Raw genomic sequence first — 25,252 nt, 5'->3', positions numbered from 1 at the left:
CTCTCTCCTTCCCTCCCTCCCTTCCTTCCTTCCTCCCTTCCTTCCTTCCTCTCTTTCTTTCCTTCATAAACATATTTAGAAAGAGAAAGACTGTCTCCCAAACAAATTTATTTAAACTCCCATACAAAGAAGAGTTGAATTGGGCAAAGTTGAAAATGAGAAATTGCTTTCCCTTAATATATGTCATGGTTAATAAATATCTATTTGTGAATGGTCACCTGTAAATATTTAGGAGTTCACTGATAGGATCACAATGAACAACCATCCTGCTATTATTTCCCTCATTCATTGGAAGGAATACTGGAAAAATGACTATGTTATAGATATGGGTCACAACAAAGTCATATATTTGATTATAACATTTATTTGATATAGACTATCTTCAAAGGATAACCATATAAATAAAATTATATTGAATTAACATGGTTATTTCCACAAGAATCATATCTGCCTTATAAAAATGATGTTCTTCAGAGGCAAATTTTCTCCTTTTAGGAATAAGATGAAGACCAAACTAAATTAATAATGAAATTTATATGTATATCCCTCCATTCTCTGCCTCCCTAAAAAAAAAATTACATAAGGCTTCTTTATGCACTGAAGGTTTTTTTTTTTTAAAGCTGATCAAAGAAGCTTATTCCCCTGTCCTCTGCCACTTTAATATAGCCTGACATAAGCTCTGTCTTTGTGGTGCATGCATCATATGTGGGTATGTACATTGATGTCACATTTATTCTACCTATCAGAAGATTCAGGAATCTTTTAGGTACAATATGCATGATTTCTAGAAAGTAAGCCACCTAAAATTATTTTTATTCTTTAATTGCTAGACCCTTCTGTGATGAAATGGGATGAACTAAAGTTTTCTCATGTAACGCCTTTGGAAGAAGTCCTACGTATGCCTTCAATAGATGGGTTCAATCATTAATTTTTAAAGATGTTTATGATTATAAGGGAATTCAATTGCAGTCAATTTTGTATTTCAGCTAATAAATTGATCATCATTGGAGAGAACTTTTTATGTCATACTAGCCTTATGTATACACTGTCCATAAACAACTTGTAATCAGTTTCTCTCTGTGCCTGTCTCCTACTTGCTCTGAATTTCCTTGCCATAGTTACATGGTTGGGAGCAATAACATAATTTTGCTATTTGAAATAAAAGAATTTGGCTGTTCCATCACTTTAGATTAGCCTAAATATTAACCTGACTACATTTTTCTAGCCATTAAAATATGTAGCAGGTACACCATTTTTTGATTTTGTGGCCAAGAAATAATGTAGTAAAGCCCATAGCAATCTTTAAATTTTCTGTTCCGATTTTACAACAGTCTAGAGTAACTCATTTTTGTCTTTTTGATTTACAATTTCAGTAGCTCTAACTCTCACTTTAGTCTGTTAATTCTCCATGCATCCTTTTGCTTCTTCTGGTTATAACTTGAAAAATGGGTTCACAGAGGGACTTGTGTTTTCTTCACTGTCTTTTAGCTTTGGCATGATTCATGATGGAGAAGGCAATCCCTGCAGGAAGGCTGAAGGCAATATCATGTCTCCTACACTAACTGGAAACAATGGAGTGTTTTCGTGGTCGTCGTGCAGTCGGCAATATCTAAAGAAATTTCTCAGGTATGACAGGCTAAAGGCAAAGATGTTCCTAGGTTTGGAGTGGTGACAGAATTGTGCTCAATATACATGAAAACACATACTCAGTAGAAATGTCTTTTGACCTCAATGATCAGCAAAACAAATTCCAATAATGATGGTGATGACATTATCACTGTTGTTGAAAAAATAGGTTTCAACCTCAATACTGTGCTAAATGCTCTCCACATATTGCCTTGTTCACAGCAGTCTTATTATTATCTTTAATCCACAGGTAAATTGAGTCAGCTTAATTGTGTTGCTTAAAGTACTATAGCTAGTAAGTTGCAAACAGAAGACTCATTTAGGTTTGTTCTGACTTCACGATCTGTACTCAAAACCATCTATTTTCTATGACTTCCAGAGGCTGCTACATATATTGTCTTTTTACTGTGATTTATTATTTTAATCTGATCGATCAATTTGTCATAAAAGTGTAGACATCCCAAATGTTGTGTGTGTTTGTGTTTTTATGAATGGAGCATTTTCTTGATTGGCTATTTTGTTTGAAATAGCCATAAGCTTACTTCTAGAAATCATGCACATTATACCTAAAAGACATCCCAAAAGGATGATAGCTCTGTAAAATCCTTTTAATGACTCAGATTCCGTAATTACATTGGTAAAAGTGTGAGTTGGGTAGCTAGCACTATTTGATTCATATTAAACAATGAACCCAAAGTTGAATTATATGTATGAAGATATATATTTTTAATCTGCGTTGATCCCCAAGAACACTTAGATACTAATCCTTTCTCTCTTTGACTGGATGTTAGTGAAGTTTTATTAGTAATTGACATTCTTAATTTTTAAAAAATTTTTTACCTGTATCACTGTATATTATTATTTGTAAATTAGACATACAGTCAAGGGAAATTAAATATAAGGATATCTAATCTACGCCCAAAGGGTAGTAAAAAAAAAAAAAAAAAAGCTTTGCCACCAGATTTTCTTGTTAGTTTTAAATTCATGATTTGAAGCCTAAAGTGATCTTTTCCAACTCATGTAAGAATGGAATTAATAAATATTATAAATCAAAGTCAACTTGATATAGATTGAGTTTCCATCATTATATACTTAATGCCTTTGGATAAAAATAGTAGCAGCAGCAGCTTGTTTTGAATGCTTACTACATGCTGCATTGTGCATGCTACATATTCTCATCTGATCTAACAACCCTTATGAGAGTCATTGTCTTCACGAGTATAAGAATTACATACCAAGAACTTGGTCTTGGTTGCATGTTTGACTAGGACTCCCATCTGTCTACAAAGTTACACTTCGCCACCATGCTAATTAACCTCTCAGTGACACCAGGTTTTTATTTATTTAAGCAAATGGAGATATAAGGTTCCTGATTTTTATTTTCAACAGGTCTCGGTCAAATATATCTCAGGAAATTTTTTTCTGCCTCATGCCCCAGTGTATCCTTCCTCTTGATTCTTTCAATAACCTAATTTATTTGTGTCTTTAATGCTTGTTTGAGGAAAAGAGTGTATTTTTGACCTCTGCCCTATCATCCATAAAAAAATGTAAGATTTAAAATTCCATGAAGACAGGTACTGTCTCTCTCTGGTTTATTTTGTATCTTTAGTGCTTAGTGTAATGTTTGTCATAGAGTAGACGTGGGGTACAATTTGGTGAATAGTGTTGAATGGTATTGTCAAATATATTGATCTTTTCCATCTTTTATCAAATCCCAAGCCAAATCATGTGGATGACTAGGACGTCTAGCACCATGTTAACACCTTGGTGAATGTGCACATTTTGTCCTCTTAGAAGGACTCACTTTTTGAAATCACTATAGATTTTTAACTTTAAGCATATACCTGTTTCTCTAGTCGTGTTATATTTTTCTTTGCATGGATGCATTCAGAGCTATATTGTCTTACATGGAAAGATCATGGATCAACACAGTAATTAATAAGGATGTGTTTCATGACAGCACACCTCAGGCTGGATGTCTAGTGGATGAACCCAAGCAAGCAGGACAGTATAAATATCCAGACAAACTACCAGGACAGATTTATGATGCTGACACACAGTGCAAGTGGCAATTTGGAGCAAAAGCCAAGTTATGCAGCCTTGGTTTTGTGAAGGTATGTTTGCTTGTCATTTCAAACTTACATTAAGATTCTGCAATGTGTCTGTGTACCCAAAAGAAGTATAAACATTTGGTTTGCTAAGGCCAAGGGTTAAAGTCTGGGTTATCTCTAACATGTCAGTTGTTTGGCATGATAATTAAGTGGCAATTTTACTGTCAATGAATTATCCAGACTTATCCCCATAGACCACACCTGGTTTAAACACTGCTTGACTGCATCCTTGGTAGAAAATTCTCTCTCCTTATATGAAGACTTTATATTTAGTAGTAAATCTGGGAACAATAGTCTTTTCTTGCTGCTGATCACTGTTTTTATTCTCTTTGTGTTCATATTTTCTCTTAGTTTAATACATTTAAAATCATCATCACCCCAAAATGCATCATATATATTTTTGTGACAAGTCTATTTCAAAATTGTGAAACTGAGCCGACAGGTTTGAGAACAGCCAGGGAATCTTGATGAGACCTCATCTCTACAATAACTCAAAAAAATTAGCCAGGTGTGGTAATGCGCACTTGTAGTTTTGGCTACTTGGAAGGCTGAGGCAGAAAGATTGCCTGAGCCAAGCAAGCTGACGCTGGGGTGGCTGTGAGCATGCCACTGCACTCCAGCCTGGGTGACAGAGTAAGACTCCAACTCCAAAAAAAAATTGTGAAAAAGATAAATGGGAAAGTGTAAAAGTCTTAGTTGTAGAAATGAGTGACACTTTGTTCCACTTGGTAAAGAATGACATCACTGATAGTTTTGTAAACTCAGTATCACTAAAAAGTAGAATCATTTTAAGTTGATTTATTCCCAGTATCTAAAGAGAAATATGGAAGTTCTAGGCAGTTAAATTTGTGGAAACTATGGTGGTTCATAGCTCTCTTTCCCCATGTACTCCAATTCCTTTTTTCTTCCTCTCTTTTCCTCCCGATTCCTCTGTTTCTACCACTATCACCAGTACCACTATCACCATGACCGTGATGACCACTACACTATTCAGCACCATTCACTACCCCCTTCAGCAGTTGTTAAATGAGCAGAGGTTCCACATAAGGCATTCTACTTGGAGATTTATTTGACTTTACCTTGATCTTGGCAAAAATCCTTCAAGTAAGAATTACTACCACTATTTTCCTGAAGCTTTTAACCTAAATGCATAGCTTCAACTTGCCCAAAGCCACAGAACTTTTAGATGATGGAATCTAAACAAAACAAATCCACTACATGAAGATTAAGGTTCCTCCTCTCCACTGGTGACTACGAATGGTTTCTAACCTTAGCCCTTAACATTCAGTCATTATCAACTTTCATTTGTTGTACCATATCTCTGTACTATTATTCACTGGTTACTTTTCTATATATCAATTCACATTCAAAATGTAAGTCTAGCCCTAAGAAATAATATTCATCAAATAATAAGATTGATATGGAATTATATATATTTCTAATGTAATTTAAATGCATTACTATTAGAAAAATTTATTTGATACCATCCACAATTTTTTTCTCTGTATTCTTCATGACACATGGACCTTATTTGAGAAATGCTGGTGTAGCATATGTAAAAACTAACAAATTTATAACTGCTCCTATTTGTCTTTTAAGTTGATGCTTTTGGCAGAGGTAAGCAGTTATTCACTTTGTTGAAAATGTTTGTCTCCTAACTTTGTCTCTTGCTTACTTTATTCTAAAGAACTCGTGATCTTATTCATTAATCAAATATTTATTATTACATACTTACTATGCAGCAAATGCACAATTAATAATGAGTATGATTTTCTTTAGAAATACAAAGAAAGTTCCTAGAATTACCATAATTCCTTCAAGAACATACATTCAACAAGCATGTGTGGGATGGCTGTTCTGAGTCAGGTAGCGTGCAGGGCTTGAACAACCATTTTTAAATTATAGATTGTTTTTTGGAATCACTCCATATTTTTCAAAGACAGCACCTCAGTTTTATGGTGTTTCCTGAGAAGCAGAGCAAAGGAAAATGAAAATTCCAAGCTAGAAGATTGAATCAAAAGAGAGAAAAGGCACAGAGACAGGAATGTCTGGAGGGTGAGGAAGGTTTACTTAAGAGAGATGTTTTAAGATGGCGATTAGGTAAAATGGAGAAGGTAGGGTTGGTTGATGGATTTTGAATGTGGATTTTTCCCCCACACCCTAACTTTTAACATTATTTTTAAACCTACTTTTAACTTGAACCCATGGCCACACCTCTAGGATCATAAATAGTGACAGGTCCTAACTAGGGAGGGTTTCCAAAACAACAAAGTCTCCTCTTTTTCCTGTCTAGTGGAAACGGTTTAGACTAGCTCTGGCAACACAGGAAAGAGATTAAATTTGTTTTCAGTACTTCCTATTATTACTTTTTCTTTTTAACCTTTTTCTCCTCACTCTGCCTCCCTTTTTTCCCCCATGACTCCTAGAAAGGCAGGTTTTCACAGTAGTTAGAACAGCAACAAGAAAATAATGAATTCTCAAAGTGTTTTCTCAAACCCAGGCCTAAGGAATGAAAAACTTTGAGGCTAAAACCCAACAACCTATATTCTCCTAAGAGTGCTAGATGACTCTGTTGTACATTCAAAGATGAGAACCACAGTTAGACAATCTTTAATTTTAAACACATACACACATGCACATACACACACACACATCTGTGCATTTTGAGTTACGTAGACCTGGATTTAAACTTGAACAAATAACTCATCCTTCCTCAGCTTATGTACATACTTGAAAGTGAAGATAATAGTTCTTTCCTGACAAACTTGTGAGGATGAATTTCTTGGTACAGTTGCATTACTCAATGAACAGTAAGAATGTCTTCTTGCTCTGTTTATATCTTTGGCATCATCACCACCCTAACACCTGACTGTTCTTCCTTGTTAAAGGGCCTGAGGTCAGCTATTTTTATCCTTTGTCCCATCTTCCCTTCCTCTTCTAGCCTCAAGTTTTTTGTATCTTCAGCATATAAGCTTGCTCTCTTTTTCCTTCCAAAGTATTTGAAAAAAATGAGTTGCTAATCTTGCAAGTAAGTCTGTGTATGAGGGGGGACCCGGAATTACCTTTTGGAGGGTGAGCGACTTGTAGTACAGGTTTCCCCTGCTAGGTAAGTGTTCTGGGAACCCATCAGCATCAGGATGCCAGCTAGAATTGTTATGAGAGGCTGTGCTCACCTTCAGTGAATTTATTTTGGAGCTCCTTTCAAGGCATTTGCCCATTTTATGATGGGTGATTTATGAGTGCACCTGACCATACTGTGCTGAGTGTTCAGCAGTTTTTGGCCAAAAATGGCATGTCCCCATGCTCCACCCTCCCTGTTCACCGGACCCTGTCCCAGCAACTTTGTTTTTGTTTGTTTTCCTGAGTGAAAAAAAGTCCCCAAAGGGAAGCCTTTTTCCAATGTGGAAAAGGTGAAACAAAAAATAGCAGAAGCACTAAAAGGCATAACAATCAACAAGTTCAAAAACTGTTTTGAGCAGAAAAAAAAAAAAAAAAAAATCTCCATAGGTGTATTGCATCAAACAGAGAATACTTTGAAGGTGACTGAAGTTTAAACATGTAAAAAAAAATATACATTTTTAATACATAAATTCCAGTTTGGGGGAGTCTTTCCTTGTAAGTTAGACAGAACTGAAGGAGGGTTACCCCATAGCACTTAAGAACAACCATTTGATTATTATACACTTAGGAATTTCTTACCAAATCAGTGAGTGAAGTGATGCTGTTTATCAGGAGATCCCAAGAAACTCTGACCAATGCTTCCATACTGGTTATTTTACCAAATTAGAAATGAGCTGCTGAATAATTGGATTCTATCTTAGTTGACTCTATACCTCAGTAGCCAGCACAGTTACTATCACATAGCAGGAGCTCAGTAAATATTTATTTACAAACCATTGAGGGTTTGAAGCTGAATAGAAATTGTGGGGAAGATATTTTAATTCTAGTGAATGCTCTCAGAGAGTATTTTCTTTGAAGGATAGTATGCTGGGTATGTATTTCTTCTTTCAAGAATTTGGCATTGGACTTAAAGAGTGGAGAATAACTAGAAACTTCCAAGCATCTAATCACACACCTTCTTTGTAATGTAGCAAACATACTCCATTATTCCTCAACTTTTATTAACTCTCCCCATGTATTGATACTCCAATCATATTGATGTTCTTGCATGTTTTCCAAATATTTCCTTTCTTATGCCTACATACCTTTTTATTTATTTCCTGTCCTAAAGTGCTGAATGGTCATTGAGTGACACATAATCATTTTTTATTGTTGTTAAAGATTTAGCTCCCTTTTTCCTTAAGGATATTTAAACGTTTCTTTCTCTGGGCTTCATTTTTACCTTATGTGTTACCATCTTAAGCTTGTGATGCTGCATCATAACTGTCTATGCACATCTCTTGCCCCAGTTAATGGAAAGAATCTCCAATGCCTACCTCACAGGTATCTGATATCATAGCAGATAATCAGTAATTATTGTTGGATTTATGATGGTAAACATAGCTAACATGTTGTAGCATTTCTATTTCCATAAAGTAGAAGATGTGTCCTCTGTCCCCTCTCTCATCTCTCCTCAAGGAAGCAACTTACAGGTGAGTTTAAGAGTGTATCTGAGCAGACATGCCACAGGAGCTTCTCCACATTTCTCTTTTGGGGTTGCCTGTCTTTGGGATGCACACTTCTCTTCTGCCATTTTGTAGGTTGCCTGTCTTGATGAGAGACTTGTGCTTATCTCCTCTGCTTGCAAAAGGGGAAGGTAGTGTTTCATACAGTGGAGATCATGTTAGAAAGCCTGTTTGGCTACAGATCTCAGCCACGTTCCCTAATTCATCTTTCTCAGTAATAAGATTATTATCTAGATCTCCATTTCTTTGACTTCAGTTCCTGTTTATCTAACAGGGGCATTGTTTATTGTTCCCCTCAAATGCAACAGAAAGGAAATTGAAGTTAAATAATCTACCCAAGATTAGGCAGAAAGTACCAATACACAGGAGAAAAAAAAAGCCCAATCAAAATTGTAGTGAAACCTTGCTGATATATTTGAATGAACTCATAGGAAATTGAGGAAAGATATCTTTTCCTTTCTATAATAATAGCTAATATCCATTTAATGCTTATTATTTATCAAACAATACTTTAAGTACATTATGTGAGGGAGACCCAAAGAAACCTAGAATTTATTTATAAAAAATTGTGTATTTATTCTTACATGTTTAAACTTTCGTCACCATCAAAGTGCTCTCTGACTGATGTAATATACCTATCAAGATGCTTTTCCCACTGCTCAAAACAGATTTGAACTCGTCAATTTGATGACTTTTAGTGCTTCTGCCATTTTTTGTTTCACCTCTTCCACATCAGTAAAATGTTTCCCTTTGAAGACCTTTTTCATCCAGGGAAACAAATGAAAAAAGATCGCTCAGGGCGAGATCAGGTAAATAGGGAGGATAGGACATGGAAGCCATACCATTTTTGGTGAAAAATTGCTGAACACATAGCACGGTGTGGGCAGGTACACTCATAAATCACCCATCATGAAATGGGCAAATGTGTTAAAAGAATCTCCAAAAAATAAATTCACTGAAGCCAAATGCAGCCTCTCGCAACAGTGCTATTACACTGAGGCCAATGAGTTCCTAGAACACTTACCTAGCAGGAGAAGCCTGTACTACAAGGGCCCTGCCCTCCAAAAAATAATTCTTTTTGAGGGGGGTTCCCCTTGTACATCAATACTTTTGGGGCATGTGCTGTTATTCACATTTGCTAGATAAGAAATCTGAAAGCACCTAAAAGTAAACGTTTTACTCAACTTTATACAAGTAAATGTTAGAACTAAAATTGGATCTGGATAGTACTTACTTAACCATTATACTATACTGCCTCTTTTATTATCTCCCCGGAAAAAAAATATAAAATGGTACTGGAGCCAATCCCCTTACCAAAAATTGGGGGAAGGGTCAAAGACTTAAATGACACATCACTGAACAAGATATACAAATAGTCAATAAACATGTAAAACAGTGCTCAGTATCAATTACTCTCAGAAATATATATCAAAATAAATTACAATAGAGCACTACTGCACACCCACTGGAATGGGGAACATTAAAAAGATTGGCACCAAATGATACCAAACACATGAAGCAAATGAAACTCTTGTCTATCGCTGATGAGGGCATATAATGGTACATTTTGAAAAATGGTTTGGCACAGTTTCTTCAACGAATAAAGTTAAACATACCTTTAACTTCTGAACTGGAAAATCTATTCTAAGGGATTTACCTGAAAAAAATAAAACCATATTTTTACAGAAGGACGTGTCTAAGAATGTTCTTAGCTACTGCTATTCATAAGAGCCAAAAACCAGAAACAAATGTCCTGAAAAAGGTGAATGAATGTATAAACAGATTTTGCTGCATTCACATAATGGAACTCTATTCATCAATAAAAAAAGAACAAGCCCTTGATACACAAAAAACACAAATGACTAAAAAACACATTGAGCTAAAAAGTCCATTCATATGACATTTAAAAATAGGCAATGCTAACCAGTGGTGACAAAAATCAGAATAGTGGTTGCCTCAAAGAAGGAAATTGACTGCCAAAGGGCATGTAGGAATTTTCCGGGTGATGTAATATTCTGCCTTGAGTGTGGTGGTGATTTCAGTGGTGTATATGTTTGCCAAAACTCAGAGAACCATGCACTTATATGTATATAATTGTAATAAACTATACCTCAATAAAGTTGATTTTTTAAATGGTACCAGGGGCAGCTCTTGGTGAATATTACTTTTTAATTATTAACTGTTACTTTTAGATTATTGCTTAGCTTAAAAGTTTGGACAGTAAAGTCAGACATCAATGGGCTTAAATCCAGGCCAACCAGAGACATACCTGCTAAAGGAAGTTGGAGAATTTACTTAACTTCTCTGAGTCTCAGTTTTCTCATGAGCATATCGAGGGTAACAGTCATACTTTCCTCACAGGGTCACTGTGATGATGCAATAAAATAATTTATGAAAAACTTTTAGCAGCAACATTGAATTTTTTAAGCATATTCTATTTGCCAGTTTCTTTCACATTTTAAAAAAATTCTTGAAATTCTTTTTAAGGACTCCAAAGGTCTTTATTATAAGTGAAGATTATTTTAAATTATAAAGTCTATGATTTTTATTTGTATATTGATTATCTATCTATCTATCTATCTATCTATCTATCTATCTATCTATCTATCTATCATTTGTACCAGGCATTGTTCTAGATGCTTGGGATACATCAGCGAAAAAAACAAAAACAAACTTACCTACCCCATGGCACTGATATTCTAATGGGGAAAAGAAAAAGTACAATAAACTTCATAAATAAGTAAATAATGTAGCAAATGAAGTACAAATGCTAAATAAGTGAGGAAATTCGGTGACTGATTAAATTTTTTAATAGCAAAGTTATAGGAGGTAAAATGTTGGTAAAGACTTGAAGGAGGTAAGAGAGGGTTTGGTGTTCAGATACAATTAGAGCAACTGGTGCAACGACCCATGTTTGGAGCAAGCCTGAGGTGTTTGCAGAGCCACAGAGACCCAATATGGCTAAACCAGAGTGAGCAGGGTGTAGACTGGTGGGAGACCAGGCCAGAGAGATAAATGGGGTTTGATTGCATATAACTTAGTAGGTGACAGTCAGGACTTTGGATTTTCTCCATGTGCTTTGAGAAGGCACTGTAAGGTTTTGCGCAGAGAAGTGACATGAGCTGACTGACTTGATTTGGAAGGATCTCCCTAGCTCAGTGCTGTCCAGTAGAACTGTCTGTAATTATGGAAATTTTTTCTGTCATTCAGTATGGTAGCCACTTAACCACACATGAGCCTGAAATGTGGCAAGTGTGACTGAGGAAGTGAATTTTTAATCAAATTAATTAAAATCTCCATTTAACAAGTTACATGTAGCAAGTGGTTACCATATGGACAGCACAGATTTAGTTACTATGTTGAGAACACATTGAGAAGAGGTGAGAGGGAGGGGAACAGAGACCCACAGGGCTTGTGAGGAGGGTCTAGCAGTGAGCCATGTGATAGATGGCTTGGAACAGGGTGGTAGCAGTGATAATATGATTTTATGATCTATAAGACAGTGGTACATATACACGATGGAATATTATGCAGCCATAAAGAAGGACAAAATTGTGAACTTTGCAGCAACTTGGATGGATTTAGAGTCTGTAATACTCAGTGACCAGAAACAAAGAACTGAATACCACGTCTTCACTCATAAGCAGAACCTGAACAATGATAGTACTATAAGAAAGGGATGGCAGTAGTGGGAAACTGCCAGGAGGGGGCGGGGCACACTTCATCAGTAAGGATACCTGATCTCAAGCTAGGTGACGTGGGGACCAAAGAGAGGTCAAATTTTCCTGGTACGATGACCATTTGTATAACTAACCCTGAACTATACTCCACATCTTTAAAATAAAAAAAAAATTATGACGTAGTGGGAGATTTTGTTATAGCATGTGAGAGAAAGACAGTCAAAGATGACTCTAGGATTGTTGGCCAGAACCACCAGAAAAATGGAGATGTTGGAAAGTGAGATGAGGAAGGTGGAAAATGGGACAGGTTTTCAGGGAACAGATGAGAAGTTTTGTTCTGGATGTGTTAAGTTTGAGAGACTTGGTAGAATTTGATTTGCAAGAGACATGAGCATTTTCAGCATGTCAGGTTTTACTTGAGGGAACATCTATCCTGTGGAATACAACTGGAGACCATGGCCAGCAAGGAGCAGGATAGAATAAAAAATAGTGTTGGAACTCTTTTCTTTAAAATATTGCCTAGTTCAGAAAAATTATATTCAGGCAACATGAGACCTTGGGATCTCTGTGATTATTTCTTTTTTTCTTAAATTATGACTTAAGTCCAGGGAATTATAGATAAGGAAAAATTAGTTGAATATTGCTGGAATAAAAGGGACAAGTACAAGCAAAAAAGTACAAGCTCTCATTTCTGTTTACTTTGAAAGGGAACTTTCTCAGAGAATGTTCATGGTCGTCAAAGCATGTAGTTGACTATAATTACCTTTGACTTTTGCACCTTATTTCACTCTAGAATACGTGTGTGTGTGTGTGTGTGTGTGTGTGTGTGTGTGTGTGTGTGTGTGTGTGTTTGCTTTGTTTTCCTGGTCCTCTCCAGCTGTCCCTTCTCTGGGCCCTGTGGCTTGGCACTGGCTAAAACATCTCAGCCTTTCTTTCTCTGGTCTACTCTAAGGTCATTTTGGTGGCTGCCACATAAGCAATGGGTGTGGGCCATGGCTTGCCCCTGGCTGTGAGAAGAAAAATAGTTTAATTCTGAAAGCCTTTCTAAGTGTAGTTTTGTTTCAATGGCTACCTCTTGTGCCCCCCATTTGACATGGACTGCTTTCTTTTCCACATTGATTGATTCTCCTTAGACTCAGGGTGACTCAGTATGGCAAAACATAGAGATGATAATGCTGATTCAGTTTGTTGGGAGGATGCTTCATGCTTTCTGTTAATGTCAGTGGCAGGCTCATGGAAAGATGTATATTCTGTTTTCTGAGCTATTCTCAGATTTGGAAATATTTGTGCCTGTGTTTGGGGTGGCTGCTGGTGGGGTTTCTCAGTGGTGTTCTTAATCTCCTTCCATTCCCTTTTAGGGTAAAGACTTCTATGGTCTACAAGGTTAGAATTACTATATATGTAATATATTCTATATTTATGGTAATATGTATATACACATACATAATATATTATATATCTGATAATATATATGGTTTTACATATATATTACTATATCTATTTATCTATGGTTTCCCCTTGTTATTCTCAGTCCCATGGAAAGCATTTTTTTCATGTGTGAAATATTTCTGCCATATTTTCTAACTGTAAAATATATATTAAGTGGAATTCTTAGGGAATTGGGTGCTAGACTAATTGAATTTTAGGGTTGCCATAAGTAATCACAAAAATCATGTATTTCCTCTCTGGAAATACATGTATTTTCCCCAAAATATATGTATTCACATTTCTACCTTAGTAAATAGAATGTGGCAAACAAAATGGAATCAGTTTGACCTTTCACAATGTTTCATGACATTCTATTAGTGACATAATTCTAAACAGTGACTCTAACAGTTTGAATTGGAAGTAATCTCAATCAATCACGTTACGTTATAGATGGGGATAGAGGCCTGGAGTAGTTGAGAGCCTTCCAAAATCCATCAATGGCAAATCTAGGCCCTGTCTGGTGCTTAAGTTACAGGACTCTGCCTTTGTCACTGGCCAGCTGTGTGACTTTATGGTTTTAAAAGTGTTCGAAGCTTGCTCTGTTTCTTCAGCTAAATGAGTTTAAATGAGGAATTCATTTAGCTTATACCATTAAAATGATAATAAGAATATTAGCTCCCTGTTGGTGGTGTAATAAATCTCCAGAAACTTAGTGTAACTTAAAAATAACACAAATTTACACTTACAGTTCTGAAGGTAGACATCTGAAATGGCCAAAATCAAGGTATCAGCAGGGTTATGTTCCTTTTGGAGTTTTTATGAGAGAAGTAATTTACTTGCCTTTTCCAGCTTCTATAAGCTGCCTGCATTCCTTGGCTCATACCCCTTCCTCCATCTTCAAAGCTAGCAACATCCTGAAGCTTTCTCAAGTTGTCACCTCTATGATTCTCTTTTATCTTCCTCTTTTCTACTGAGATTCTTGCCACTACACTAAGCCACCTAGAAAATTTTGGATATTCCGTCTGTCTCAAGGTCATATGATTGGCGACCTCAGTTGCATCTGCAACTTTAATTCTTCCCTGCTATATAACCTCACATATTCACAGATTTCTAGGATTAGGATATGGACAATTTGGGGGACCATTATTCTGCCCACTACAATCTAGCCTGAGAATTAAATTGTTTCATAGGTCTAGTGTGAGAATAAAATTGCCTAAATGTTTAAAAATGGCAACAAAGATGAGGATGTTGATGATGATGATGATAGTAGTCAATATTTTCAAGAACTGCATGTGCCAGGCAAAATAATCACTTTACATGTGTATTTCCTCATTTCTTTTTTGAGAACAACTCTATAAAGTCAAGTGCTAATTCTGTCACTGTTTTACAGGTGATCCTGGAACTTTTTGATAACATATCCATAGGGCATGCAACCTGGAATTCCAGGATGAGGGTTGGAATCAGACTTGGTCTATTTTGCTATATTAGTTATTATTATCATTATCCTTAGAAATCAAATCTCTTAATTTCAAGCCAGAATTAGCCATTGTTACCTTCTAGCCAGTACTAAACACACATGAATATCTGGGTACTTTAGAAACCTCCTGCTTATATAGTTGCTAGGACATTTTACCTTGGCCCTATGAACTTTACTTGCCTCTACTTTCTGAATCAGTTATCTGATTTTAGCCATCCCCAAATATAACCGTTTATGAATATTTTCATTTTTATTGTACCATCATCAGTACGTTGTACTGATAAAGTCCCTTTTTTCCTTTCAGGACATTTGCAAATCACTTTGGTGCCACCGAGTGGGCCACAGGTGTGAGACCAAGTTTATGCCTGCGGCAGAAGGAACCGTTTGTGGCTTGAGTATGGTAAACGGCTTATGTGTTAGTTTTTGGCTCTAGAAACTTGATAAGTCATAGAACCCAAACTATTTGTAGTGTGACCTTAGAGTAGAATGCATTGGCTGTGGATATTTTCTGACTTCTCTTTAAATTAACCAGTATTATTTAGCAGCGATGATAAAACTTAATGCTAATCTGACCCAATTAGCTTAATAGGTTAAGATATTTTTTCCGTTTTTCTCTTTTAGATCTTGGCTTTGGTCAAAATATCTCTATTTCAATGAGCCAATAGGTTTTATGGGATACTATTTGTCTTTTAAACTTGATGCACTACTCAAAAGCCTTAGAAAGCAGATGTCCCTGTTAGTACTAAAGAAATGACTGTCCCTCCAGACCAAGGCCTCTGCTACTAACCTCACCTTGTAGGACCTGTCATTTGGCTTCTGACATGCCTTGTAAATTCCTATCACTTTTAGTGACTTTCCTGTCGAAGAGTAAGAGACACTTTCATCTAGCTGGTACCTACGATCTTCTTGCTTGTGAGCATCTTCAATCCTAATGATTATCTCCGTTGTAAAAAGATGATGAGAGAGCTCTCTGTTTTGAGTAATTAACTCTCATATGTTAGTTCCTGTCTTTCTTCCTCTTTCCCAGTAGAATATGGAAGGAAAGATGCCCTTGGGCTACTAATAAGTGATCCAGATTTGGAGAGTTCATTTGAAAGATCATGCTATGAGTGTTGAAAGAGATGTTACAGGTTTGCTGATCTCAGTCATTGGCTCTTTCTCAAGGTAGTACAATCCTATATAGAAGAATCGATCATTTAAAGTGATTTCAGTTTCACAATTATTTATTGATTACTTGTTATTAAGATACTCTGGGAATGTAGAGGTGAATAAAACTCAGTCTTGTCACTTTAAGAATTTACATTCAGGAAAAACAATGAAGAAGCCAATGACGCTAATTCTCTTTTAAACACCCCTTCTTTTAGCAGTAATTGCTATTAAGGCCTCAGTGTAATGAGAGATGAGTCTTGCTTGGTGTTAGATATGCACCTAGAATTCACTACAATGAGTGGGTGCACCAAGATGGTTGTTGGAATTTGAGTTTAAGCCTTCAATTGGATGAGAGAAAAGAGACTCTTCAGAGAGAGGCCAACAATAGAGACGAAGGCAGAAACACACACACACAAAGGGTTTTCAGCAAATGCTTTCTGATATTTGTAAGGGCATTGATTTAATAGCTCTTAAGATATTTGTAATTTTTAACTCTTTTTATTTTAAGAAAATAAACACTTAAAAATTGAGGAGTTAATTTGCAAATTTTAATCATATGTACTGGTCTTAAGAAATCCCAACAAGGACTCTCACTGAAAACGTTAATAGAAATATTGTAACTGTGACGATACAAATGATGAATTTTGAGGGAATGATTGAAAATATAAATACAAGTCATTTTTATTTTTGAAGCATCAAAATTTAGAACTTGCAACTTGATTAACGGACTTTTTTCATTAAAAAAGCAACAGTATTAATGTAACATAAGAAAAGATTGATATAATATGTGAGGAAAATGAGTGATATATAAAATAAGTCTAGGGTTTATCACACCAGGGTTCTAAATTCCATGGGGACCACACTGAACCTGTATTAGTCTTCAGTCAACAGAACATGAGATAAGCCAAAAGTTAGAAAACAAATGTTCTAATACCACTATCAAACTGCTCCATGCCCCAATTAGTTTAAAACACCAGGCTATAATTATGTACTGGCAAAAAAATCCTCAACTGTAAGATCACCCTTAGCAGAAAGCATTCTGATAAGTTCCATCCATCATCACCCCAGTATATTAATTATTGCATTCATATATGTGTTCCTCAATTCTTCCTTCACCAGGGGATGTAACTGACTATTCATTAGACTATAAACTCCATGAGGGCCAGAGCCCTGACTTTACTCATGTTTCATCTGGAGTGTCTGGCACAGAGTAGCAGCTGCTCAATGTTTTATTTGTAACTAGAACTCAATTATATTCTTCTCCTTCCTTCTCTAGTCCCTTGCCCTTCAGTGATATTTGTCCTGTGAATACTGTACTCAGCAAACATCTGGGGATATAAAAGCCACATACTTCTCTCTAGAGATATGTGTGCAAGGAAAGAAAGGTTGTGCATACAGTCTGTTAAAAGATATTGACTCAAGTCATGGCCATTCAATTTAAAATTAGAAGTAGGACAAGAAATATATATGTATGGATAGATGGATAAACTTATATATGCATATATTCTATATTTGCATTTCATATGTAGAATTTTATCTATACATGCAGATGTGTGTTTCTATATCTGCATGCATATTCCTAATTTCTATACTGATTGAAAAACCAGGAGACAATCTGCAAACAGCCTGATCAAATACTAGAATGAATACTGAAATAGTAGAAAGTTCAATTCATGGAGGCAATCTAAAAAGCACATTTTCGAAAGAGAGATTAGAATTAAGATACATCGGTCAGTAATTTGCCTCCGAGATAAATAGAAGTATCCTGCTTAGGAGTTTTGGCTACTGAGTTAAATCCAGTCTCTGCTACTTGGTGTAGCTATTTAGATAGCTCTATTGGGTAATTTGTATGACTCTAAGTAAGTTAGTATTTCTTTGCTAAACTTCTCTCATCTAGAAAATAGTTTTTAACTTTTAAATGCTTTGCAAGAATTTTATTAGACATTGCATGTGAAGTTCTCTGCAGTATTTTTGGCACATAGAAGCAATTTAATAAACTGTAGCTGCTGCTGCTGCTGTTGCTCTTTTATGGTTATTGGCTATTTGTGGTTATTTTGTCTCAACCACTGAGCTCAATCCAGTAGAGTCCCTGCAATTCCTGGTAGAAAAGATGGATGTTTATGGTGGATAAAAACCTCAAATGACCGATTGTTTTCCCCAAAAAGTTCTCAACAGTGTTATATGATTTTGTGAAACTCTGAAATGGCAATTAATCCAGGGAAAAGAAAAATTAAAAACAGAGGAATTAATCAGCACATGGCAAGAATTTGAAGAAAGGAAGCAATATCTTAGCCTAGACAAAGTGCACTAGCAACCAAGCCACACAATAAACAGTCGTGAAGCCAGATGTATCACAGGGGAAAAGTGAAGATTTGAAAGTCAAACAACCTTCCCATAATTCTGTAACCAAACCCCCCACTCCTCAGCAAAACCTGGCATGGTCCAAACCCCAGCCCTTTGGATCTAATTGCAGAGGCTTTTAGGAAAAAGCAGTTATGTTAAGTCATGCAGAACTTACTCATAATAAAAGTACCATAGGAAGAAGAAAAACAAAAACAAAACCACTAACAACAAAAACAAACCCAAGTATTATCAGAAGCTAATGCAACCCCATACAGGGAAATAACCAGCAAAGCCTGGAATTTCTTCCAAAGGAAAACTAAAATGGAAAGGTAAGTACAGAAAGCAGCTCTCACCCTAGCTTGTACAGATAGATCACAGGCAAATGAAACACACAGAGCAATTCATCAAAGACATTAAAAGAGCTAAAAGTTGTCAGAGAGTCTGAGGTTAGGGACCTTTTATATAGACAAAAGGAAAAAAGATAACTGTCTGAACAGTACAGTTGGTGCAGACTGAAAATCCGTTTCATAAGAAATGCTGATGATTTGGAATACACAAAATATAATGTATGTATAGTTGCGTCTGTTTTTATGATGAGGTAATCATTCAAAATGAGAAATTGTGTTAATTTCTTAAAAACTGTTTCTCCTTGAGTGATTGATCCCTATTGTTCTTTAAGTGCAATTATTTCTAAGTGACAGTGGATACTAGGGTCTGTTGTAATTTTGTCTGTGCTGATTCCCTTAGCTGTTGGGTAGAATGTATCTGAACATTCCACCTCACAGCTCACAAAGCATGTAATAGTTAGCCTGTTGGTGAGAGATGCCACTTCTCTCTAGATGTCAGCCTTTCAAAACGCAGGCAGTAAATGCAGAGTAATTGGATGTTTATAAGGCACAGCAAAGAAAAGAATCTATCAAGGTGTCATGCCTTTTCCTTTTTGCTAGCAGACCTGTTTTTCCTGTTACTGTGCAGGTGTTTGTGTCTCTCTGTGCTTTCCCAGGTGGTCTCTGACAGGAACTATCTAACATGTTCTTTTTACAGTGGTGCCGGCAAGGCCAATGTGTAAAGTTTGGGGAGCTTGGGCCTCGGCCCGTCCATGGCCAGTGGTCTGCCTGGTCGAAGTGGTCAGAATGTTCCCGGACATGTGGTGGAGGAGTCAAGTATCAGGAGAGACATTGCAATAACCCCAAGTAAGACTCAGATGGAAAGTCAGTCTTTTTATGGCATTAACCTCTGGTCTGCAACACCCTGTTGGTTTTTAAAATACTTTAGTATGTTTATTTTTTAATTTTTAAAAATTATTATGGGTACATAATCGTTGTACATATTTATGAGGTATGTGTGATATGATGATACATTCAATGTGTAATGATCAATTCAGAGTAATTGGGGCATCCATCACCTCAAGCCTTTATCATTTTTTTGTGTTAGAAACATTCCCATCACACTCTTTTAGTTATTTAAAAATATACAATAAATTATTGTTAACTATAGTCACCCTATTGTGCTGTTAAATACTAGATCTTGTTTAATCTATGTTTTTCTACCCATTAACCATCCCCACTCTACGGACACCTATCTTCACTATTCTCCCCAGCTTCTGGCAACTGTCATTCCACTCTTTTATTTCCATGAGTTTGTTTTTGTTTTGCTTTGCTTTGTTTTCGATGCTCATACATGAGTGAGAACATGCAATATCTGTCTTTCTGTGTCTGGCTTATTTCTTTAATATCGTGTTCTCCAGTTTCATTGATGTTGTTGCAAATGACAGGATTTCTTTCTTTTTTATGGCTGAATAATATTCCATTGTGAATATATGCCATATTGTCTTTATCATTTCATCTATTGATGAATACTTAGGTTGTTTCCCTATCTTGGCTATTGTGACTAATGCGGCAATAAACATGGGAGTGTGCAAATATTTCTTCAGTATGCTGATTTCCTTTCTTTTGGATAGATAGCCAGCTGCGGGATTGCTACATTATGTGGTAGTGCCAGTTTTCGTTTTTTGAGGAACCGCCATACCATTCTCCTTAATGTCGGTCCAGACTTGCTTTCCCACCAAAAGAACACACTGTTTTTAAGTGAAGTGACTATCTCGCCAGTTAATAACAATCAACCAGGTTTTGTTCCCCTATTTATTTTATTTTAAAAATGTGGGATACAAGTCAGGATTAGATACATAGGTGGTCTAGGTACAGGTAAAGTTTGGGCCTCCCACTGGCTCTCTCTTCTCCTGGTTTAGGATCAGGTACCCTTAGTGATGTTATGTGCCCCACCCCCTGACAGTGTCCCACTACTGCCGATCCCTTTCTTGTAGTGTCGTAATGAATGTTCAGGACTCACTTATGAGTGAAAACATGTGGTATTCAGTTATTTGTTTCTGTAATAGATCACTGAGTATGATAGAATCTAAATCCATTCAAGTTGCTGCTGTTTACACATAAAGGTTTTTTGCACTGGGGGAAGGTATGGAGGATAGAAACCAAAAAACAGAAAAGTTATCCTATGTATGAATGTGATGTCCAGTAATAGTCTAAGCTACTTTCTTAATCTAAACTAGGGTTATACAGCCATATAATCAGATGCTTACCATAGTGTCGGACAGAGAAGCTTGGCTGGCAGACCTTGTGTGTGTCTCTCAAGCTGGTGAACTGGAGAAAGTAGCTGAATTTTGCCTTGCGGGAATGTACATCAACACGTGTTGACAGCTCTGCCTGACTTTTCAAGAGAAACCAGAAATACAAAAAAATGCTGTGTGTAAAATTTCCCAATTTTTAAAAATGGATAACAAATTCAATTTTCTTTCAAGACACACACAATACCACTGTGACCACTCACTGAATCATCTGTGGATTGAAATTGGCCTGTGGTTATTTGAGGACACCTTTTGGATGGGTCATACTGGAGTCTGAACTGCACTTTGCTCTCTGTGAATGTGTTCTAACTCCTACATGAAACCTATGAGATGTATATTTTCCCATGGACAGGGTAATGTAGAAAGAGCCTAAGCTTTGGAGATAGAAAGACTCCAAATCTTGTGTCTGCCCTTCTTAACTGGGTGGCTTTTGCAAAGTCACTTGACTCGGGTTTATGTATCAAGTGGAGATGATAACCTGGGTGCTGGAGGGGAAGATAAGAAATAGTATCTCTAGAATGTCTGACAAACTGGGGAGTATCCCATGGGCATTCACCAAAAGGTTCTGAGCTCTGTGTGGTTTTCATCGTCCTCATCCTGTGCTCACCAGGAGGAAGGGAGTCACAGAGAGTCAGCTCACAGAAGCAGTGGGGAGAGGCAGAGGCCTTACTATGAAACTGGGCTTGGGAGAATGCATTAGAGAAAAATATGATGGAACCTTGAAAAACAGTGGATTTAATCTGACAACACAATCTGAGTTGGTAGCATAGTGCAGAGGTTAAGAACATAGACTCTGAGGCTTGACAGCCTAGTTTCCATCCTGGCTCTGCCAATTCCTAGCTGTGTAGCCACAGACAACTTAGTCTCCCTGCTCCAGATTCCTCATTTATAAAAATGGGATAATGATAGCACCTCCATCAACTGAATTAATATTTGTAAAGTGCTTTTAGCAAGGGTCTGACACATTGTCATTTATTGCATAAATGTTTGGTAAATTGAGAATTAAAATAAATAATGACACTAGAAAAAATTTGAAAGACTCAAATGGTACTTCATCTGCATCAGCAGTCTGAGCTGGATTAAAAGGGCCAATTTTTTTTTTCTCCAAAATACAAGGGAGGGCTTGGAGATACTTAGACACTACTTTGGATGTCTCAGGCTAAAATAGAGCTTTCAGCTTTGGCAGTATTGACATGGGCTGGGTGAGTCTTTGTTGTGGGAGTTTGTCCTGTACGTTGTAGAATGTTTTGCAGCACCCCTGGCCTTGACTCACAAGATGCCAGTAGGACTACTTTCCATTTTCTAGCCTCAAAATTGTGGTGGCCAAAAATGTCTTCAGACATTGCCAAGTGTCCTATAGGGGGCAAAATCATCTCTAATCGAAACTTACTGGTCTAATCAGACCCAGTGACTGGGTATAATGAATGCATTCACAACTCATACTAGCTTATTAAAACCACCCTCATGATACTTTGAATGTAGCCCCTGTCTTAAGTAGAATTGTTAAAATCATTAAATTACTTTACATTTTTGAAGTATAGTCCGTGGATCTGGTTTTCATACATCTCAACATTTTACAGTCTCGATATTTTCCCAAGGAAGAAATAGATTACCTAATTTAATAGCTCTGCTGGTAAAGTGTAGGAACGATGCCCCTGAGATTTAAATTAAAACCACTCTCATATCTGTAGGATTGGGAACTCTCATTATAATAGAGCATTGTTCATGGAAATATATTGTAATTTAGAGATGCCTAATAAAATAATTCATCACTAAAGTATTTCTACTTGGTGTAGTTTTATCATTTTAAACAAGATTAAAGATAATCAGGATACCATTTAACAATGCATGAAGTTACAAATAAAACAAGTAGATGATAGTCTATCCTAAGACAATTGAATTAATTATTCTTACACTGTTTTTATTTCACTTTACTGTAGTAAAGTTGTTTTTTCCTCCCCGTTTCAAGTTACAGACTTCTTTCTTGCTTCAGTTTAAGCATTTGGTTCTGCTCACATCACTCAGCCTAACCATTTTCATTTTTTCGTCTGAGCAGCAGTGTGAGGTTTCTATTTCACATAATGATGTTTTTCCCGGAACATATTTTATTTCCCTAAAAATGAACTATTCCTAACTGATTTATGGTTTTATCAAATATTTTGAATAATATTTCAAAGTAATTAAAGGCTATCTAGTTCTCAATGGCCAATACCAGGCATACAAGGCCCTTCTTTTTCCCATGTCTGTGTTAGACGATCTTAGTGCATCAAAACCCTATTTTCTTCTGAGCTCTACTGTTCCTCTGGAGGCGTCTCAAAACAAATCAGGTATTTGCTCTCAATCAGGTTAGAACTGACCCATGAGTTGAAACCTGCTGCTAATCTGGTCATTTTACAGATGAGTAACTCAGGGAGACAGAGGATCACATTCACAACAACAACACTTGCTAGGTGCCCACACTGGTCACGGCAGAGTCAGATCGAGATCCTACAATCTTAATTCCTTGACATTTTTTCTGGTTCCCTGTTTATTAAATTGTCACACCATAAGAGGGCCTAGTGAAATTTGTCTAAACTGTGTTTTAGAAAATCATTAGTCATGTGCTAAGGTGTTCCAGAACTTTCCAAAAATAGGGATTTCTTTGAGAAAGAATAACATACTGCTTACTCTAATGCAACTTAACCCGTGGAGTTAAGAGGAGAATCTTGGCCCCAGAATAATAATTGAATCAAGTCTGTGGTGTATTTTTCAGCCAGTAATTCAAGGTTCAGCTGATTGTCAGAATCATCAAGTATACTTTAAAAAACACTGATTTCAGAATCTTCCATAATGTATGTATGTATGTATGTGTGTGTGTGTGTGTGTGTCTTTATATGTATTTATATATATATAAATACACACTCACATGTATTTTAACAGAACTCTCCAAGCAATTCTAATGATCATCCAGTCAACCAAATAGAGGTCTACTTTATAGAAGTCTAATGTATGAACAAAACCATGTGACTAGACTTTTGTTTTCTGACTGTTTCTATTTTTGTTTTAAATCTTAAACAGCTTTTTACACCAAGGGATATTGTAGTAGAATTTTGTTATTTCATCCTAACACATGTTCACAACTGCAGAACAATGTTATATCTATCTGAAGACGTGATAGAAAAGCCCAAAACCAGTTGTTACCTTTGATCACTTTGACCCTATTTAATAATTTAAAATAAAATGTATTAGTATATAAAAATCAGATTACATAACTGTGTGGGCACTTAATACAAAAGTACAAGGCATTTAAAGCTAGTTCTAGTTTATTTGTGCTAACTCTACTCTAGATACTGCCCTACATATTCATACATTATAAGCATTATCAGTCAGTTGCCACAACTGCTCCTATTTTTTAGATGGGGAAGTAAAATAAAATTGCTTAAAGTCAAACTGGGATGAGGCAGATAATAATGTATTTAAATCAGGCTCTAAATGCCTATCAGCTGACCAGTGGTTAAGGAAAATATGGTATACACACACACACACACACGCATGTGTGCGCACGCACCATGGAATATTATTCAGCCTTAAAAAAATGAAAAGAAAGTCTTCTGCAGCAACTTGGATGAAATAGGAGACCATCATCTTAAGTGAAGGCATGGAAAATCAAATTCTGCATGTTCCCACTTATAAGTGGGAGTTAAACTAAGAATCCGAAAAGGCATATGTAGAATAGTATAATGGACATTGGAGACTCAGAGGGGGATGGTGGGAAGTGGGAGAGGGATGAATAATCACGTATCAGGCACAATGTGCACTAGTAGGGGGTAACAAGTACACTTAAAGCTCAGACTTCTTCACCACTATACAATGCATCCATGTAATGAAAAACCATTTACACCTTTACAACTATTGAAATCAATCAATCAGTCAATCAATCAATCAGGGTCTGCTTTATTGTAAAAGGCCAGTTCCCTAACCACTGCCTATCTCTTCCTCTTTCTTCCCATGGCCGGCCCCAGTGGCCTAACTCAATTAAATGCAGACGTAGGTAAAGAATCCTGGACAGACTCCAAAGGCCTGAGGCTGAGCTCTGCCCTGTCTCTTTCTAGCTGTGTGACCTTCATTCAACAAGTTTGTAGGCTCTGTCAGCTGGTTTTCACTTCATCTGTAAAATGCGAGGGGATGGCTGT

At 36.5% G+C, this 25,252-nt stretch overlaps 1 protein-coding gene across 1 annotated transcript in view; it reads left to right on the top strand.

Annotated features, from left to right (window-relative positions):
- The window catches only part of ADAMTS18 (ADAM metallopeptidase with thrombospondin type 1 motif 18), a 158,808-nt gene that overhangs the window by 88,904 nt on the left and 44,652 nt on the right, over positions 1 to 25,252 (top strand). Inside the window, exons 9-12 of the mRNA XM_021709367.1 lie at positions 1,489 to 1,626; positions 3,587 to 3,740; positions 15,252 to 15,347; positions 19,484 to 19,632. Coding sequence (XP_021565042.1) covers positions 1,489 to 1,626; positions 3,587 to 3,740; positions 15,252 to 15,347; positions 19,484 to 19,632 — 537 coding nt within the window. The remainder of the gene's footprint in view (positions 1 to 1,488; positions 1,627 to 3,586; positions 3,741 to 15,251; positions 15,348 to 19,483; positions 19,633 to 25,252) is intronic.

This window comes from Carlito syrichta, unplaced genomic scaffold, assembly GCF_000164805.1.
Source record: "Carlito syrichta isolate Samal-C Ts95f unplaced genomic scaffold, Tarsius_syrichta-2.0.1 Scaffold197851, whole genome shotgun sequence".
NCBI classification, from domain to species: Eukaryota; Metazoa; Chordata; class Mammalia; order Primates; family Tarsiidae; genus Carlito; species Carlito syrichta.
Note: the sequence above shows the minus strand (reverse complement) of the source record. Positions and strands in the feature narration are given on the sequence as shown.